This window comes from Capricornis sumatraensis, chromosome 20 (assembly GCF_032405125.1).
Source record: "Capricornis sumatraensis isolate serow.1 chromosome 20, serow.2, whole genome shotgun sequence".
In the NCBI taxonomy this organism is placed as follows: Eukaryota; Metazoa; Chordata; class Mammalia; order Artiodactyla; family Bovidae; genus Capricornis; species Capricornis sumatraensis.
Window position 1 is genome coordinate 68,339,473 of NC_091088.1, and position 19,163 is coordinate 68,358,635.

A 19,163-nucleotide genomic window follows, 5' to 3' on the forward strand; every position below is an offset into this window, starting at 1 on the left:
TACTCCAGAGAACCAGCAAAACACGCTTCACCAAGCCTGCAGACAAGTTTCTTCCCAAACTTGGCAGAAACTCCACCCTGAAGACGGGCTCCCCTAGTGGCTCAGACGGTAAAGAATCTTCCTGCAATGCATCAGACCCGCGCTCGATCCCTGGGTCGGAAAGTCCCCTGGAGGAGGGAATGGCAACCCACTCCAGTACTCTTGCCTAGAGGATTCCCTGGACAGACAAGCCTGGCAGGCTAAGGTCCATGGGGTCACAAAGAGTTGGACACGACTGAGCGACTATCACTCATTCCACTCTTAAGGCAGAGCTGCCCCTGTCCTTTAGGGGAAGATGCGGTGCCCAGAGCCTGCCACACTTCTAGAGGCCTGCGCACAGTTTTAAACGTTTTAGTTTATTATTATTACCTTTCTGAGCCTCGGTCCGTAACTGAGGCCGCTGGCCACCAGCTCACACGGCGGGGACAGGCACAGGTCTTCCTCTCCGGCACCACCTTCCAGGCCCACAGAGCTCACGCAGCCCAGAGGAGGGCAGAGGAGACCCTCTCAGACGAGGGGAGCCCCCCACCCTGTCAATACACAAGGTACAGAAGCCCTTTCTGAGCCGAGGGATGCTGTGTTTTATTTCAAAATGTCTGGATTATGTTTGTCTTTATACCAACGTGGTCGTAAAATATAATTATAACATATGTAATTATGTCCATGAAAGCTTTGCCTGGGACACACAAAAGTCACAATGTAGGCTGGCCTGAGGATTCTAATTTGGGAGGTTTAGGGTGGGCCTGGGAATCTATATACTTGCACATGTATGTGTGCGTGCGTGTGAGTCCGCATGCACGCTCAGCCGTGTCCAACTCTTTACAACCCCATGGACTGCAGTCAGCCAGGCTCCTCTGCCCATGGGATTCTCCAGGCCAGAACACTGGAGTGGGCTGCCATCTCCTCCTCCAGGGGATCCTCCCTACCCAGGGATCCAACGTGCATCTCCTGTATTTGTAGGTGGACTCTTAACCACTGAAACCACCCCCTCCCCGCCACCAACAGCGTTTGACACACTGTTTTACAATTTCAAATTATCTGGTTTTATGTTACTTCTTGCTAAGGGTAACAGTAGTAAGAATGCAAAATTTCCTATGTTAAAACATGGCAAGAATGGCATAAATTCCAATCTGGCAGCTCATGAACTATAAACCAGGTGCCCTATGGCCACATGACTTCGTGACATGATGGTAAATAGATACGTCCACCAACCTTTGCCCATATCCTGGAACTTGGCTGTTTTTATGGAACTTCTGGGAGGGACTTTGACGACCTTGTACTTTTGTTTTAACAGTCACTGTTGTAATAATAATAATAAACATTCTTTCTATTTGAATTGAAGCCCCACCCTTTGCCAACTGTATGAACTGAGATAATTGATGTGATCGATTGGCTTGTTTTCTATCTGAAAATGGGTAAAATAACACTACCTTCCTTGTAGGACACACACAAACACTCAAAGAAAACTATATTTGTAACACCACCAGTCAATTGATAGTTATAGCATTGGGGATGGGGGGGAGATGTGTCCCCAAACAAAACTGTGGAACAAAATTTAGATTTCATAAAATCCTCTGAAGCAGGCAAAGCATTGTCCTTTTAGTAACCACCACCCTGGGAAATACCATCTTCTATGTGGAGAAAAATTAAAGCCAGAGGATTTGAAATAAGTATAGATGGCTGTGGTCTGAGGGCTGTCCACTCCCCTACTCAAACACACATACACACTTTACATTTATTTCTCTTGAAAAACCAGTCTTGCTTGACCACCTCTATAGCACTTCTCAAAATTCCCTAACCTCCACCCAGGTGAATAAATATATTTTACTGCAATCTGGAACACAATCACCATTCCTTCCCCACCCCACCCAGTGTATAAGGGAAACAACATTTATGAAATGAGACTGCTCAGCACATGCTAGGCACTTGGATAGTTTCAATTCTAATCTATATTATTATTTTGGCCGTGCTATACCGGACCTTAGTTCCCCAACCAGGCATCGAACCCACAGCCCCTGCAGTGGAAGCCCAGAGTCCTAACCACTGGACCACCTGGGATTCCCTGTTAGTCTTTTTTAACGCTGACCTCTTCTCATTAACAAATCTCAATCTACAGTTTAAAAAAAAAAGTCTCAGAGCTAGCAGTGCCCCGTCTCACTGAGCCGTGGATTATAGGTGAAAAAAGCAGAACTCAGGAAGGCAGCTGCCCAGACTTGGATTTGACTGTGCACATTGCTGGGTTGCTTTGGGCAAATTACTTACCCTTTCTGACCTCACTTCCTCATCTCAGAAATGGAATGTTACTCATAGGATAATTCTTAGTCTCTTTGCAAGAAATAGTGAGGGGGAATTCCCTGGCAGTCCGCGTGGTGAGGACTATGAGTTTTCACTGCCAAGGGCACTGGTTCAATCCCTGTTTAGGGAACTAAGACCCTGTTAGCCAACCAGTGCAACCAAAAAAAAAAAAACAGAATTGGTGAGATATTGCCCCACGGAAAGTCTTGGCATGGTAGCCAGCACACAGAAAATGCTGTGTGCTCCGTGGCCAAACCTTGGATCATCCTCGCCTGTCCCAGAGAAGGAAACAGATGCTGAGAGAGGGCACGTGACTTGCCCGAGGTCACAAAGTAGCTCTGCGGGCTTCCAGGGCCCAGAGCTATGCCTTCAGCTGCCAGCTGCCCCATGCGTTGGCCGCCGCTGGGCGGCTCTCCGCCACTGCCTCCTCCCCTGCCCACTCCCCACCTTGCCCTCGTCCCGTCCTCCCACCACCCTACAGGGTGACAGTCCTGCCATTCCCCAACACTCAGCGGCTCCTTAAGATCTTGGTCTCTCACAAGCCATGCAGACAGAAGGAGGGAAAACAAACCAAACACAGCCAGAACTCACTCTCTCAACCTCGCACCTCAGTTTGCTCCTCTGAAAACTGGGAAGTTGAAATGCCTATTTGCAAGGGGCTGTCCTAGAGTGTACTCATGGTGCTGACATTGTTTCCCAAGCACTCACCCTGGGCCAGGCAGGGGTCTAAGCACCTCAGGCACATGAAGGAACTCCTGTGGCCCTCCTAACAGTCCCCTGTGAGGGGAGAACCTGCTACTATGTTCGTTTTAGAGATGTGGGTGACAGCTTGAGGCACAGAGAAGTGAGGAAACTGGCCCTGGGTCACACAGCAGCAAATACTGCCTGAATCTGGAGCGCAGGCAGACGAACTCCGGAGTTGGAAGGATGTTATATCGCTCATGGTCCCCAAAGGGTAGGGCGTGCAGACCCGTGGGAAAATAAAGAATGCTTTCATATCAAGGCCAGGGACCTACCCCCTTGACCCTGTTTGCTTGCTTTTTTTTTTTTTTTTCCATTCCAGGTAAGAACAACGAGTTAGAAATTGTTTTTGAAAGCCACCGCTCCTCCTGGGTAGTTCTGAGAACTCGGGGTGACCGGGGGAGGGCTGGGGTAGGGTGGAGGGGGTGTGGGGTGCAGTCCGTCCACTTCTCAGAGCCTCGGTGTCCCCTGAAATAGAAGGCTCGAGTCTCCTAGTGTGCCTGATGCAATGAGGTCATGCTCGGAAAGAGCCAGCGGCGGGGCCAACTCCGCACAGAGGAGCTGTTGTGTGTGACGACCTCGGGCCGGGCAGAGAGCAGGAGCCGCGACCCTGGACCCGCGCGCCCCCCTCCCGCCTCCGCGCGCCCCACCTTTCCTGCCGAGGCTCCAGCTGCGGGGGGGGGGGGGGGGGACGCACAGCTGGCTCTGCTCCGTCCTCTCCGGGCCCCAGCCCGCCCCACATCCAGCCTGGCTAGTTCTCAGCCCCGTGGGAGAGGCGACCAGGCGGACGGCACGCGGACGGCGCAGGGGGACCGGGGACCGGGGACCGGGACCCCACCCCGACCCCCTTGGGGCTCCAGAGCGCGCTTCCTGAGGCCACGTGGCTGCAGCCCCGGCTTCAGCGGCCGCTGTCCCTTCGGCCGTCTGTCTGCTCCTCTCCCCTCTGGACTTGCCTGGGGACCCCGGGCCCGCCAGTGCCCCCTTACCTCGCGGTCCTTGCCAAACCGGGCGGGCGCGCTCTCAGGCTCCGGCTCCGCCCGGGACCCGCTCCTCTCGGTTCGGGGCCCGCCTCTGCCTCCTGGTCCCAGGCCCGCGCCTCCCTCCGCCTTCCTCCGGGCGGGATCTCACCTGCGAAGGGCCCGTCAAGCGGACCCTGGAGGGGCACTCACGACCCGGGTGGCCGGCCCGCAGCGCCCCCTCCTTCTCTCCTGGGTCCCGAGAGCCCTGACTCAGTTCCTCCTCGGCCTCAGGACGCGAGGGGGGTCCCAGACCACCCCCCGGCCTCCCCTCCACCAGCCCCGGGAGTCTGAGCCCCACCCCCGCCCCCAGACCTTGTCACCGGGTCCCCTCTTTACCTGCACCGGGAACGGAAGCGTCAGCCCCTCTCGGGGGCCATGATGGGAGCCCAGAGGGGCGCAGAGTTCCCGCCCAGTCCAGCTCGGCCCGTCTGGGGCCGAGAGGGTTAAGGCCGTAGGCCCCTCCCAGGCCTCCCTTATTCCCCCCCGCCCCCCCCCCAAAAGTTGGCCTCTAGGATTTAAGGACTAAGAAGCCGCGGCGGAAAAGCGGAGGCCCCTCCAGGCTGAGTGTGGGGGCGGGAAGTGGCCGGGACTGGATGTGCGGATGGAAGGACCGCGGAGGGGGTGGGGGATTGGATGGACGGGGCGGCCCCCCAGCCCGGCCCCTCCCCTGCCAGCCTGGAATTTCCTGCAAGTGGGGAAGTCTGGCTGTTTGGAAAGAGTAATTTCTTCCAGATTGCAGCGGTTGGGGGAGCGAGTGTGGGGCCTGGAAGAGAGAGAGAAGCCGACAAGATCAGGCAGTGAGACCGGCGGTAGGAGCGGGTGGAGGTGGCCGCGGAGGGCGGTCCTCTGCCTGCGGTGGGGAGTTGAAGGTCCGGGCCTGGGCGTCACCTCGCTAGGGGCCCGCGCCGAGCGGTACGAGAAGACTCAGGGTCGGGGGAGGACGATCCCCAAGCGGGTGAGGGCGGAAAGAGCCCCACCTCGGAGAGGAGGCCGGCTCGGTTGTGAGCTGGGATGGAGGGGCTGGAGAGGAGGGAAAGAAAGAGAAGGCGCTCAGTCGTATCCGACTCCCATGGAGTGGGGCCCACCCAGCTCCTCTGTCCTTGGGGATTCTCCAGGCAAGCATACTGGAGCGGGATCTTCCCCACCCAGGACTCGAACTCAGGTCACCGACATTGCAGGCAGACACTTCACCGTCTGAGCCACCTTTGCGGCCAAGAGCAGGGAGGGTCCTGGATAAGGAGGAGGTGTGGCTTGACCTGAATCTTCCGAAGCGGGTGGAGTACATGTTTACAGGGCCGAGGACCGGAGGGAGCGGGCCAGGCCGCCAGGTGGAGCCCAGGGCCCTGAGGCCCCGGGTGGAGCCTGGTTTGCCTGGAGAGAAAGCCACGGGGAGCTTCTGATTTGTCCTGAGTCGGGTATTAAGCGGGAAAAACAGGGTCAGAACTTGAAGGGGCAGAGAGTCCACTTCACAGTCCAGAAGGGGGATGGGCTGGAACAGGCTGGGACGGTGGCTCAGATGGTAAAGAATCCGCCTGCGATGCAGGAGACCCGGATTCCATCCCCGAGCGGGGAACATCCCCTGGAGGAGGGCACGGCAACCCACTCCCGTATTCTTGCCTGGAGAATCGCAGGGAGAGAGGAGCTTGGCGGGCTACGGTCCACGGAGTCACAAAGAGGCGGACACGACTGAACGGCTAACACTTTTTTCTTTCACATTCAAGGCAAAGTTTAAGGTGGGGGTGGCAGAACGGTCACCCAAGATAAACGTTTCAATAACAACAGCATTGTAGTTAGTTATTTTCTGTTGATGTTTGGATTCACATCACAGTGCACCACTTTAAAGGGATGTAGTATATTCTCAATGTCCTACCACCGCCACCTCTCTCTGATTCCAAAACACTCATCACCTCAAGCAGACAATCAAAAGACAAACCCCCCACCTGGCCGGGTCTGCGCCTGGTCTGCCGCGCCAGGCTGCCTGGGGCCCTCTGCGGCATTCACTCCGTCTCTCCACCTGAGTCCCCCTTAGGCTTCACACTCCCTGGTTTGCAGGCCTGCTCCACTGTCCTGCCTCTGGCCAGAGAAGGTCCTGGTCACGTGAGGCCCACCTGGGTAACAGCCATAGCAATGGCTAGATCGAATGCGTTACTCCGTAATCAGTACAAGTCACATGCTGCTGAGGTGTCTGTGCCTTCCCAGTGGCTCAGTGGTTAGGAACCCGCCTGCCAATGCAGGGGACCTGGGTTCAGTCCCTGATCCCAGAAGATCCCGTGTGCTGCAGAGCGGCTAAGCCTGGAGCCGCGCCTGTGGTTCGAGCCACAGGCACTGCGCCCTCACGTGGCAACCACTGGAGACCACGAGCCAGAGCCCAGGCTCTGCAAAAGCACCCACCGCAGCGGGAGGCCCGCGCACCTGAGTCAGACAGTAGCCCCACTCACAGAAACCAGGGAAAGTCCACATGCTGCCACAAAGGCCTCACGTAGCTAAAAAGGAACCAAGAACCCAGCTGCAGTGCAGGAGACACAGGAGACCCTGGTTCATCCCTGGGTTGGGAAGATCCCCTGGAGGAGGACATTGCAACCCACTCCAGTATTCTTACCTGGGAAATCGAATGGACAGAGGAGGCTGGCGGGCTGCAGTCCATGGGGTTGCAAAGAGTCGGACACGACTGAGCGACTTAGCACACACACAACCTAGTCATAGGTTCCAGGGGTTCGTGCCTGGACATCTTTAGACGTGCGTTCTGTCTACCCCAAGGACCTTCGGAGGGCAGTCCTGAGGGATCCTGGGGGACTGCCAAGCTGGAGAGCCTGGGAGGAGGGGCAGGAGGACAAGAGACCCCGGAGACCCTGACCCAGAGCAGAGGGAAGGGCAGTGAGCCCCACCAGAGCACACGGGGCGCCTGCAGGGTCCCTGGGGGCCATGCCCAGCAGGCCCTGTACTCGTTTAATAGTTTGCTCTATCTTGAACTATTAGTCCTTTTGAACAAGGGACCCCGCATCTTCCTTTGCCATGCACCCTGAAAACTATGTAGCTGGTTCTGATTGAAGTGGGAAGAACAGAGGCCCGAGATGAAGCGGCTGCAAAGGGTGACACTGAGAGAAAAGGGGAGGGACTTGGACCAGAGCCCAGCAGCAACAGAGAATGAAACGAGGAGTCTGTGTCCACACAGAGGAGGACACACATGTCCCCTCGCTGCGGGCTCAGAAGCAGACCAAGGCTGATTTAAAAAAAAAAAAAAATTCCACTGGATTTGGTAACAAGCCAGAGGCCACCGGTGGCCTGAGTGAGAACCGCCTGTGGGGGCTGAGTGGGTGGGAGCCAGCTTGCTGTGGGGGAGGGGAGGGAGACGGGGAGGAGGATTCGGAATCCAAGGAAAGGGAAGGAAACAAGGTATCCAGAGAAAGAGGTGGGGGGTCAGAGAAGGAATTTTATTTCTTTGCTTGGATCCATTTGCTGCTATTTTGTTTCTTTTTTCAAAAAAGTAATTTTTAGTTACATAAAGGGTACCTGAACACATCCTCCTTGAAAAAGAGAAAAAAACGCTAGCTAGTCAGGTTTTGAGAAGGAAATGGCAACCCACTCCACTATTCTTGCCTGCATGATCTTGTCCAGTCCAAGGCCATGAAATTAGTTTGAAGTATATACCTTCCAGGGGCTTCCCTGGTGGCTCAGAGGGCAGAGTCTGCCTGCAGTGAGAGAGACCCCTGGGTTTGGTCCCTGGGTCGGGAAGATCCCCCTGGAGGAGGAAATGGCAATCCATTCCAGTATCCTTGCCTAGAAAATCCCGTGGATGGAGGAGCCTGGCAGGCTACAATCCATGGGGTGGCAACGACTCGGACACGGCTGAGTGACTTCACTTTATACACCTTTCAAGGGGCTTCCCTGTTGGCTTAGTGGTAAAGAACCCGCCTGCCAATTCAGGAGATGCAGGTTCGATCCCTGGGTCTGGAAGCTCCCCTGGAGAAGGAAATTGCAACCCACTCCAGTAGTCTTGCCTGGGAAATCGAAGGGTCGGACGAGCCTGGCGGGCCACAGTGCATGGGGTGGCAAAGAGTCGCCCACGACTGAGCGAGTAAACAACAACAACGCGCCATTCAGCTGGGCTGAGCTCATGCGCATAGACCTGTGGTTCCCAGCGGGAGCTACTGGCGTGTGGGGCTGGGCCGTTGCTTGCGGTGGGGGCGGCCTGTGCACTGAGGGATGCTCGGCAGGGTCCCAGGGCTAGCAGCTCTCCCTCCCTGTGATTTAGATTCATCGCTGTTTCCAAATGGCCCCCGGGAGGGGGGTAAAGGCTCTGCTTGAGAACAGCCAATCAACGTGGCGGTCTAAGTAAACACATTTTAAATACACAAAGGAGGGGCTTCCCTGGTGGTCCAGGGGCTAAGACTCCGTGCTCCCAATGCAGGGGGCCCCGGGTTCAATTCCTGGTCAGGGAACTAGATCGCACATGCTACAACCAAGACCCCGTGCAGCCAGAGACACAGCTGTAAACACATGCAAAGGGACTCTCACCGGTGGCTCTGGGCCACCCCTTCCCCACTTGGCAGTTTCTTTTGGAACTCATTCATGCAGATTTTATAAGGGGGTGGAACTTATTTCAGCATCTTGAAGCACATAACAACAACAAGAATAGCAGCTAATGCTCATGGAAGGGTTGGAATCGTTTAGGAGCAGTTCTAAGCTCTCTCCTCACGGAATCTTAATCTTCGGAATAACTCTATGGGTGAGAGGAGGGTGGTATTACTATTCCCATTGGGTTTTCCGCTTTGTTTTGCCTTAGGAAACAGCTCATGCAGCTGTAAAGCTGTGTGGGTGGGATTTGAACTCAGGCAGGCTGACCCTGAGAAGAGATGGAAAATACAGGAGAGAAAGGTTCTATGATGGACAGGACCTCAGAGCCAGGGCGGGGGGCGGGGGTAGGGTGGGCAAAGATCTGTCCCACAGAACCTTCAGCACAAGCTGGACTCAAGGTGGCCAGGAGAAATATCAGATGTGCAGATGACACCACCCTTACGGCAGAAAGTGAAGAGGAACTAAAGAGCCTCTTGACAGTGAAAGAGGAGAGTGAAAAACTTGGCTTAAAACTCATCATTCAGAAAACTAAGATGGCATCCAGTCCCATCACATCATGGCAAATAGATGGGGAAATGGTGGAAACAGTGGCTGACTTTATTTTCGGGGGCTCTAAAATCACTGCAGATGGTGATTGCAGTCATGAAATTAAAAGATGCTTGCTTCTTGGAAGAAAAGCTATGACCAACCTAAACAGCATATTAAAAAGCAGAGACATTACTTTGCCAACAAACGTCCGTCTAGTCAAGTCTATGGTTTTTCCAGTGGTCATGTATGGATGTGAGAGTTGGACTGTGAAGAAAGCTGAGCACCGAAGAATTGATGCTTTTGAAAAGACCCTGATGTTGGAAAGATTGAAGGCAGGAGGAGAAGGGGACGACAGAGGATGAGATGGTTGGATGGCATCACCGACTCAATGGACATGAGTTTGGGTGGACTCTGGGAGTTGGTGATGGACAAGGAGGCCTGGCATGCTGCAGTTCAGGGGTCACAAAGAGTCGGACACAACTGAGTGGCTGAACTGAACTGAACCTTCTGGAACGATGGGCATGTCCGGTACAGTAACCACATGTGGCTGTCGGCACTTGAACTGTGGCTAGTGGGGCCAGAACTAAAATTTGAATGGTATTTCATATTGATTCTACAAGGAAATCGCCACTGGGCCAGTGGTCCAGGTGTCAGGTAGTCCCGTCTAGGGCACCTGAGGAGGGTTTAGCTCCCCAGCGGGGGCTCTGCTTGGAAAGCAGGAGGGAGGGTGGAGGGGCGGCTGCAGCCTGGACTAGTAGGCGGGGGTGCTCGTGGGGCTCTGCCCTGCTGGTCCCAGCCTGGGTGCCGAGGTTCAGCGGTGCTGGGAAGGGAAGGGAAGCTGGTTCAGATCTGAAAGTGTCAGTCGCCCAGTCGTGTCCAACTCTTTTCCACCCCCGTGGACTGTAGCACGCCAGGCTCCTCTGTCCGTGGGATTCTCCAGGCAGGAACACTGGAGGGGGTAGTCATTCCCTTCTCCAGGGGATCTTCCCGACCCAGGGGTCGAACTGCAGGACTTCGACAGAACACTTTGCTGTGCGCAGGCTCTGTCCCAAGCCTGCTCCCATGCTCTCTCATTTAGGCCTTGAACCAACCTACAAGGCAGGTGCTGTGCACTAGGTCCACTGAACGGACGAGGAAACTGAGTCAGTCGGGCAGCGCCCCTACCAAGGCCGGCAGTGCGGTGACCTACCCCGGAAGTGTGGAATTTCCCCCCAGTGCTCAAGGATGCGAGCAGAGGATGCTGATGATCTGGGGAGTGACCCAGGTTTCGCGTTTTGCCATCAGGAAGTATTTCCAAGAGCCAAAAGGACTTTGAAAGAGCCTCCTTCCTTCTAGAGGCAGAGCGGGAATGGAGGGAGCCAGGGAGGGTAGGTGAGACTGAGCAAGGGAGGGAGGGAAAGACAGAAAGAGGGAGAAATCCGGAGAGAGGCGGAAGAGGGAGACAGGATCGCGTCCACTGTCTGTAGGTGGAGCCCTAGGGCTGAGGCCAGCCTCCGGAGCTCCCCACTCCTTCCAGCTGCGCGCCCTCAGGGCCGCCTGCAATCCCCCAACACCCCTCCCCTCTCCCTACAGTTTAGAAGCAGTTTTGTTTCTTTGGTTTGGATACACCCGCTGCTATTTTTGTGTCCTTTTTGTAAATGTACTTTTCAGTTACATAAATGATACTCCCTCCTTATAAACACAGAAAGGAAGGGTTCTGGGGCGGTGGTGGAGAATCCGCACCACACAGATTGTGAGACCTTAGTTCCCCCACCAGGGACTGAACCTAGACCCTCGGCAGTGACAGTGCAGAGCCCTAACTAGTGGACCGCTTGGGAATCCCCTGTCCCTGTAAAGGTAGGAAGGAAAAATAACCCTAACCAATAAGGTTTTGATGACCTCATCCAATCCAATTCTCATGAAACTGGTGTGGGGTATACACCTTCCAAGTTTGTGTTGGTCTCTTACAAACACACAGACCAGCCTTTCCACACCCGGAGTTATTGGCATTTGGGGCTGGGTCATTCTTCGTGGGGTGTAGGGTCCTGTGCGCTGTGGGACGCTCAGCTCAGCCCTAGGGCTCCGCCCACTGGATGCCAGAGCTCCTCCTCCCCGTGGTTTGGATAAGACAATATTTCCAAATGACTGTCTGCAGTTCCCGCCTCCTGGCTGCAACGCCAGCAGGAAAAGCTCCTGGGACCCACTGCAGGGTCCATGAAGGAAGGGAGCATCCGGGCACAGTTGGCAAAGGTGAGAAAACAGAGAAGGGCTGAGAGATGATTTGTGCAAACCTCTGGTCAGACTACCATGAGCCCTGGTCTTCCATCTGGGGATGGGGGTGGGGGATTCCTAAGGTTCTTCCTGCCTTGCTGCTAAATGTGGGCAGGTGGGACCACACATTGGTGTCAGACGGCCTTGATCGGAGCCCCAGTTTCCTAGGCAAGTCACTTTTCAGCTTGTAGCTTTAGTTTCTTCATCAGTTTCAGAGGTCTAAGGACACTGACAGAAACCCTAAGAATAATTCATAAAAGCAGCACTCATTACCAAGCAGAAGTAGTTTTTCAGACTGTGTCTAGGTGCTTGGTGATGACGGTGATGGTAATAGCAGTGATTACAGCCCGCTTTCTTGAATGCATGCTAAATACGTGCCAGTCATTTCACTCCACGCATCACAGGTAAAGCATTTAGTTTCTCACGGAAGCCCTACAGAGCAGGTCCTGGCATTATCTTCACTTGATAGGTGACAAACTAGTGGCATGACTTTGTCTAAGTCACAAAGTTAATAAAAGGCAGTTGTTGTTCAGTTGCTAAGTCGTTTCTGACTCTTTGCAACCACATGGACTGCAGCACGCCAGGCCTCCCTGTCCATCACTAACTCCCGGGGTTTTCTCAAACTTATGTCCATCGAGTCGGTGACGCCATCCAACCATTTCATCCTCTGTCACCCCCTTCTCCTCCTGCCTTCAATCTTTCCCAGCATCAGGGTCTCTTCCAGTGAGTCAGCTCTTTGCATCAGGTGGTCAAAGTATTGGAGCTTCAGCATCAGTCAGAATTCTGATACGATCCCAGGACGCCTTCCTCCAGATCCTGCTTCTTAGCTAAACTGCCCGCCTCCTATGAGAGAATATAATAGTCTCTAACCATCTTCTTCCCATTAAGCAGACACCGTTGTTACTGCCATTTCACAGAAAAGCAAAGTGAGCCTCAGGGAAGCACAACGACGTTCCCGAGGACACAGAGCTAGCGAGGGGCAGAGCTAGGTTTGAAACCTACTTTGGTGTGAGCCCAGTCTGTTATCTTTGGGCCACCCCTAGGTATCTGGTATGCCGACCCTGGCCTGGTAGAAGACAGTTATGAGGGGGTAGAGGAAAACGAACATCACATGACCCCCTGGCTGCTCAGCGGTGGTGACGCTGAGCGCGGCGCCAGCGCCATGAGTTTCTGCACTGTACTCCTCTTTGGGGTGCACGGATCATGAAAGGAATCTGAGTCACTGTCGACTACTACCCTCCTGGTGTCTGTCCAGTTTACCCGCATGCTCTGGTTGGGTGTTCTGTTTAACTCCTGCGTGGAGACCACACAAGAGGACCACGGATGTGGCTCAGCTGATGAAAACTGGCCGACCAAGACAGCAGGAAATGGTGGAGGCTGCCTTGCCTTCATAGACTCTGACCGTGGTGCTGAAACCAGACTCAACCGTCGAATCCCGGTCAGCACCGCGGACAGCAGCCGCAGAGCCTGCCTTCCCTGGGACTGGGTCCTGGCGGGTCAAAGAGGGAGGGTGTCCAGATACAGGTAGGGGGGTATGCGGGCCACCCAGAGGAGGTGCCAGAACTGTTCAGGAGGGAGGGAAGCTCAATAACGCAGGACATGAGGAGCAGACTGACCACATAGTACTGCCATCAGAAGGCAACTCCTTGGACTTCCTGCTGGTCCCGTGGATGAGAATCCGCCTGCCAATGCAGGGGACGTGGGCTCGGTCCCTGGCCGCTGACAGTCTACCTGCCACGGAGCAAATAAAGCCTGTACGCCACAACTACTGAGGCCACGCGCCCTAGAGCTTGTGCCCCACAACAAGAGAAGCCGCTGCAGTGAGAAGTCCACGCAAGGCAATGAAGAGTAGCCCCCACCTCCACGCCTGGCTCAGCTCCCTGAGCCTGGTCTCACCTGGACATCACGGGGGCCTGGACGCTGAGCCCCAGCATCGGTGGTGGGGGGCGCACAGACCCGACCTTGCTGGGCTTCTGGGAATGGGTTTCTGGAGATGGGGGAGACAGACCCCTTCAGGGGAACCTGTGTCTTGTCCCCCAGACAAGGGTCAGAATGTGCAGCTCCTCCAGGCCGAGTGCCCCCCGTGGTGAGGTCCACCCTTCACCGGGCGAGTCACAAAGTCCAGGGGACCCCTGACCAAGGCTGGATGGTGCTTCAGGGCACCTTTGGGAGGAGGCCATCCCAGTCCTGTGTGTGGTCAGCCCCCAGGGTGTCATGGAGTCGGGGTCCATCCAGCACACTCTGACCCCCCACCCCCAGAGGAGGTCACCATGAAAAGTCTGGGCAGTGATGTGGGGCACAGTTCTGGGAGGTGCAGAGGGTGTGACCCCAACACAATGGAGCAGGGGGGCTCCACCTTGTCTGGCCCCGGCCCCCTTTTCTCAGGAATCTCGGTGTTGTCCGGGGTTGAGTGAAGGCCGTGCGTGGTCCACGGTCGGATGCTCAGGATGGAGAGGCGCCAGGCTGAGAGGGACAGACCCTGGGCAGCCCCTACACAGCACCAGTCCTTCTCCTGTCCCCCCACCATCACAGGCCCCCCTGGAGCGTCAGCTCCCCCACCGCTCAGTGCTGCTCCTCGGCTGACCCCCGCCTGGAGGGGTGTCTGGGGGGCGGTCTGTGCTGGGATCAGGGCGCAGCCCTCTCCCGGTCTTGGCTCAGGGAGTGTGAGAGCGCAGCACGGGGCTGGCAGGCTCAGGGCAGCGGGGTGTCTCTGACACTCATAAGGGTCCCGGGAACAGCACCCACCTGGATAGATGACCCTGCACCGGGCGCCCGATGGCAGTAATGCCAGGACGGCCCACTGTGGGCGGCCCTTCCCGGACCTTCTCAGAGCCTCCGCCCCTTTTCCTATGCAGAAAGGAGCTTACAGGTTCTCGTCCAAAAGGGCGGGGATTGGAAGGGAGGAACCAGCCCAGGGCAGCCAGACTGCACCCCAGACTCGGGGGTTTGGCCGCAGCTCCGCACCGCCCCCTTGTGGTCAGGGTCACGGCGGGCCCGGCTCCGCGCTGAGAGAAGGATGGGGAGCGGGCACACGAGGAGAGGGAAGGGACCGCTGATGGTTATGCCTGAGCAGCCTAGAAGGGAAGCCACTCTTGCAAAAGCCTAAAGTGGATCTTGAGAGGGTTTCCCTGCGGAATCATTCCTTTCTGGAAAGTCATCTAGTCAATTCTGCCACAGGCAAGAACTGGAGTCCTGAGACCCGCCATCAACTTCTAGGAGATTCAGGACCCATGTGGTCCCTCCCACAGTCAACTAGCTCCTCGGAGGGAAGCTGTAGCACCTGTTTCCAGAGACCCAGCTTTGGTGCTTGGCTGTTTCCTGAGACCCAGTTATGTCCTTACAGTTGCTCAGCTGATTTCAGGCGTGTTCTGTGAATCCGCCACTGCCTGCAGAGATGCGTTTTCATTGTCTTCTGAGCTGACTCTGCAAACCTTCCTAGAGTGCGGGTGGTGATCTTGAATCTGGGCTGCACGCATGCAGCTCATAGCTGACACCCAGTTTGCTGGATCACACTCCACCTTGTTCATCAGTCAGTGTTCTCACAGGTCCAAGAGCGTCAGCCCCGCATGTGGCGCTGGGTACACAGGTTCTAGGTCCCAGTCTCTGCTCCACCGTCCCCCAAAACTCAGTGAGGGAAACAAGACAAAAACAAGATAATCAGTGTTTTCTGACCCAAGAGTGTCTGAGGGGACTTGTGTCTGGGTAAAGGCGCAGAGCTGCCCCACCTGCATACAGCTCCCATCCCCCGCACGCACAGGTCCATGAAGGCATGCACACACAGACAGACTTACACACATGCACACACTGTACACACGCATACACGCATGCAGACACCCACACGCGTGGGCACAGTGGGCTGGCCGAGGGAGTTGGTGAGGCCATGACTGCACAGGGAGGGCCCCTCGGGCTTTAGGTCCACCCCGAGGAACCAGCAGGCCCCCGTCTCCCATCCCACCCCAGTTCATCCCCACTGGATGCCATGCATTCCCCAGACACGAGAGGGCCCAGCAGCTGTAGGACACTGTCCTTGGCCTGACCTTTACCCCTCACTGGGCTAATGCCCGTCAGATTTGGGATTGGAGGCCATTCATCCCAACAAGCATACACCTGCTGCTGTAACAAATTACCACTCACATAGCAGCACCAAACAGCGCAGCTTATTTCCCTACAGCTCAGGAAGCCAGAAGTCAGATCAGTTACCCGGGGCTGAAACCCAGGGTGGGCAGGGCTGTGTTCCTTCTGGAGGCTCCACGAGAGGCTCCGTCCCTTTACCTTGTGCAGCGTCTGGGGCCATCCGCACTCCTTGGCTCGTGGCCCCTTCCTCCACCTTCAGATCCTCCCTCTGACTAGGACGCCTGCTTCTGCGGTCACATCTCATCTCCTCACTCTCTGACCCGCCTGCTTCTCTTATAAGAATCCTGGTGATTACACTGGGTCCACCTAGAATATCCAAGCTCATCTCCCCTTCACAAGAGCCTTAACTCAGCCACACCTGCAAAGACCCCTTTTGCACCTAAGGTAACACAGCAGCTGGTTCCTGTCTCCCTGAGTGGGTGTCCATCCGCAGCACCACCTCCGTTTGTGGGCTCCTCTGGGCTTGAATGCCTCACTCTGAATCCTACGCATCTCCTTGCAGGGCTGTTTCCTTCTGTTTCCACTAGCTGGTGAAATAACGAATTCTTCAGAGTCTATTTCCTGTGTCCTAGAACCTCTGTGTAAGAGGAGGTCGGGTAGGAAGTGGTGGAGACTAGAAACACCCCCACCGTGTGACCCCCAGGTGCCCATAGGGACAGGTGGCCCCTGTGCGACAGGACTGTGGCTGCCCACAGCACCGTGTCCTCCCTTCCTGGGCTCCCAGCGAGATGATCTCCCAGCCTCCTTGCAGTTATGTGTGTCCTGGGATGACGTTCACAGTGAGCAGGATGCACGGAGCTGCTTCCAGGCCTGGGCCCAAACCCTCCCTCACAAGATCCCCTCTGTTGGTCATTCTGCCGGTGGATGCGGATGCCCTGGGCGATCTTGGCGGCACACACAGCGTGGCGCCTGGCTGCCGGGATGACAGAGGAGTAGAGCTCCCTGTGCCTCTTGTATTAGTCCCGTTTCAGGTTTCTGTAAAGTTGATGCTTTAACATGTGTGATACCCGTACAGTAAAAATGAATTGAAAATGGAGTTGGGAAGCCCCGAGGTGGAGCTCTTTCACCATTGCTCTCTGCTGCAGCTTACCTTACATTGCTGGGTAGAAGGATGGTTACTTTACAATCCAGCAGAAAAACGATGATTTTTTTTCTTCTTGTCCAGCAACAGCCACCAATGAGAACCAGTCACAGCACAGCCAATGAAAAATAGGCCGGCCTGGCCAACGAGAAGCAGTTCAGCCAATGGGAAACAGCCACAGCCCAGCCAATGAGATAAAGGGAATTTCAACCAATGAGACACAGCCACAGCCTAGCCAATGAGAAACAGGGAATTTCAGCCTATGAAACACAGTGACTGTCCAGCCAATGAGAAACAGCCACAGATGAGCTAAGAAGAAACAGCCGTCACAGCCCAGCCAATGAAAAAGAGGGAAATTTCAGCCAATGAGACATGGTGAATGTCCCACCAATGAGAAACATCCACCGTTCAGTTCGGTTGCTCAGTCTAGCCGACTCTTTGCGACCCTATGGACTACAGCACGTCAGGCTTCCCTGTCCATCACCAACTCTCAGAGCTTGCTCAAAACTCATGTCCGTCCAGTCAGTGATGCCATCCAACCATCTCATTCTCTGTTGTCACCTTCTCCTGCCTTCAATCTTTCAATCTTCAATCAGCAACAGGGTCTTTTCAGATGAGTCAGTTCTTCGCAGCAGTTGGCCAAAGTATTGGAGTTTCAGCTTCAGCATCAGTCATTCCAATGAACATTCAGGACTGATTTCCTTTAGGATGGACTGGTTGGATCTCCTTGCAGTCCAGGGGACTCTCAAGACACCACAGTTCAAAAGCATCAATTCTTCAGCACTCAGCTTTCTTTATAGTCCAACTCTCACATCCATACATGACTACTGGAAAAGCCATAACTTTGACTAGACAGACCTTTGATAGCAAAGTAATGTCTCTGCTTTTTAATATGCTGTCTAGATTAGTCATAACTTTTCTTCCAAGGAGCAAGCGTCTTAATTTCATGGCTGCAATCACCATCTACAGTGATTTTGGAGCACCCCAAATAAAGTCTCTCACTGTTTCCATTGTTTCCCCATCTATTTGCCATGAAGTGATGGGACCAGATGCCATGATCTAAGTTTTTTGAATGTTGAGTTTTAAGCCAATTTTTTTCACTCTCCACTTTCACCAGGAGGCTTAGTTCTTCTTCGCTTTCTACCATAAGGGTGGTGTCATCTGCATATCTGAGGTTATTGATATTTCTCCCGGCAATCTTGATTCCAGCTTGTGCTTCTTCCAGCCCAGCATTTTGCATGATGTACTCTGCATATAAGTTAAATAAGCAGGGTGGCAATATACAGACTTGAAGTACTCCTTTCCCAATTTGGAAACAGCCACAGCCCAGGCAATAAGAAACTGAAAATTCAGCTAGTAAGAAATAGCCACAGATGAGCCAATCAGAAGCAGCAAAAGTTTAGCCAATGAGAAACAGCACAATCCAGCCAATGAGATACAGGCACAGATGAGCCAATTAGAAACAGTGAAATTTTAGCCAATGAGAAACAGCCACGGTCCAGTCAATGAGAAAGAGCCACAGTCCAATCAGTGAGAAACAGTCACAGATGAGCCAATCAGAAACAGCCAAATTTTAGCCAATGAGAAACAGCCACAGTCCAGCCAATGAGATACAGCCACAGACCAGCCAGTGAGAAAGCCACAGATGAGCCAATCAGAAATAGCAAAATTTTAGCCAATGAGACAGCCACAGATGAGCCAATGAGTAACACTGAAAAGTCAGCCAATGAAAAATAGCTACAGATGAGCCAATCAGAAAGAGCAAAATTTTAGCCAATGAGAAACAGCCACAGGCCGGCCAATCAGGAACAGTCACAGATGAGCCAATCAGAAGCAGCAAAATTCTAGCCAATGAGAATCAGCCACAGTACAGCCAATGAGACACAGCCACAGATGAGCCAATCAGAAACAGCAAAATTTTAGCCAGTGAGTAACATCCACAGACCAGCCAGTCAGAAACAGCCACAGCTGAGCCAATCAGAAGCAGCAAAATTGTAGCCAATGAGAAAGAGCCACAGTCCAATGCGAAACAGCCACAGATAAGCCAATCAGAAACACTGAAACTTTAGCCAATCAGCAACAGCCACAGTCCAGCCAATGAGAAATCATCCCACCTGCATAGCTTGCTTTTCTCTAACAGATTTGCATTTAAAGCACATCCCTTCAAGGATCCTCATTTTTTCTGTATAAAGCAACATTCCTCTCCATTGCTCTCTGGACTTGACGCTGGTTTGCCACAGTTTGAATGTCCTGAATTGCAATTCCTCGGCCGCTCCTAAATAAACTCATTTTGCCCGCAAATAACTGGACCTTTAATTTTAGGGTTCAAACTGGACACACCTTTTCCTGGATGAGCCAATAATATGTCTGAGTCACTTGCTCTGGCCTCCTGCCTCCCTCTTCCTCCCCCGCCCCCTCCTCCCTACCCGCTTCTTAGCAGGAATCCACTTCCTGGTGCTCTTATCAAACTGTTGTCGTTTAGTTGCAAAGTCGTGTTAGAC

At 54.3% G+C, this 19,163-nt stretch overlaps 1 protein-coding gene and 1 long non-coding RNA gene across 2 annotated transcripts in view; one reads left to right on the forward strand and one right to left on the reverse strand.

Moving 5' to 3' along the window:
- Positions 1–417: 417 nt before the first annotated feature.
- LOC138095838 (uncharacterized) lies at positions 418–4,524 on the reverse strand. Its single transcript, XR_011146420.1, has 3 exons — positions 4,431–4,524; positions 4,062–4,203; positions 418–569 (listed from the first exon to the last, which is right to left on the reverse strand). It is a non-coding gene; the product is annotated as an uncharacterized lncRNA (long non-coding RNA).
- Positions 4,525–9,712: 5,188 nt separating this feature from the next.
- The window catches only part of LOC138096968 (uncharacterized), a 46,781-nt gene continuing 37,330 nt past the window's right edge, over positions 9,713–19,163 (forward strand). Inside the window, 3 exon segments of the mRNA XM_068993189.1 lie at positions 9,713–9,725; positions 12,491–12,624; positions 12,703–12,885. Of these exon segments, the coding sequence (XP_068849290.1) occupies positions 9,713–9,725; positions 12,491–12,624; positions 12,703–12,885 (330 nt within the window).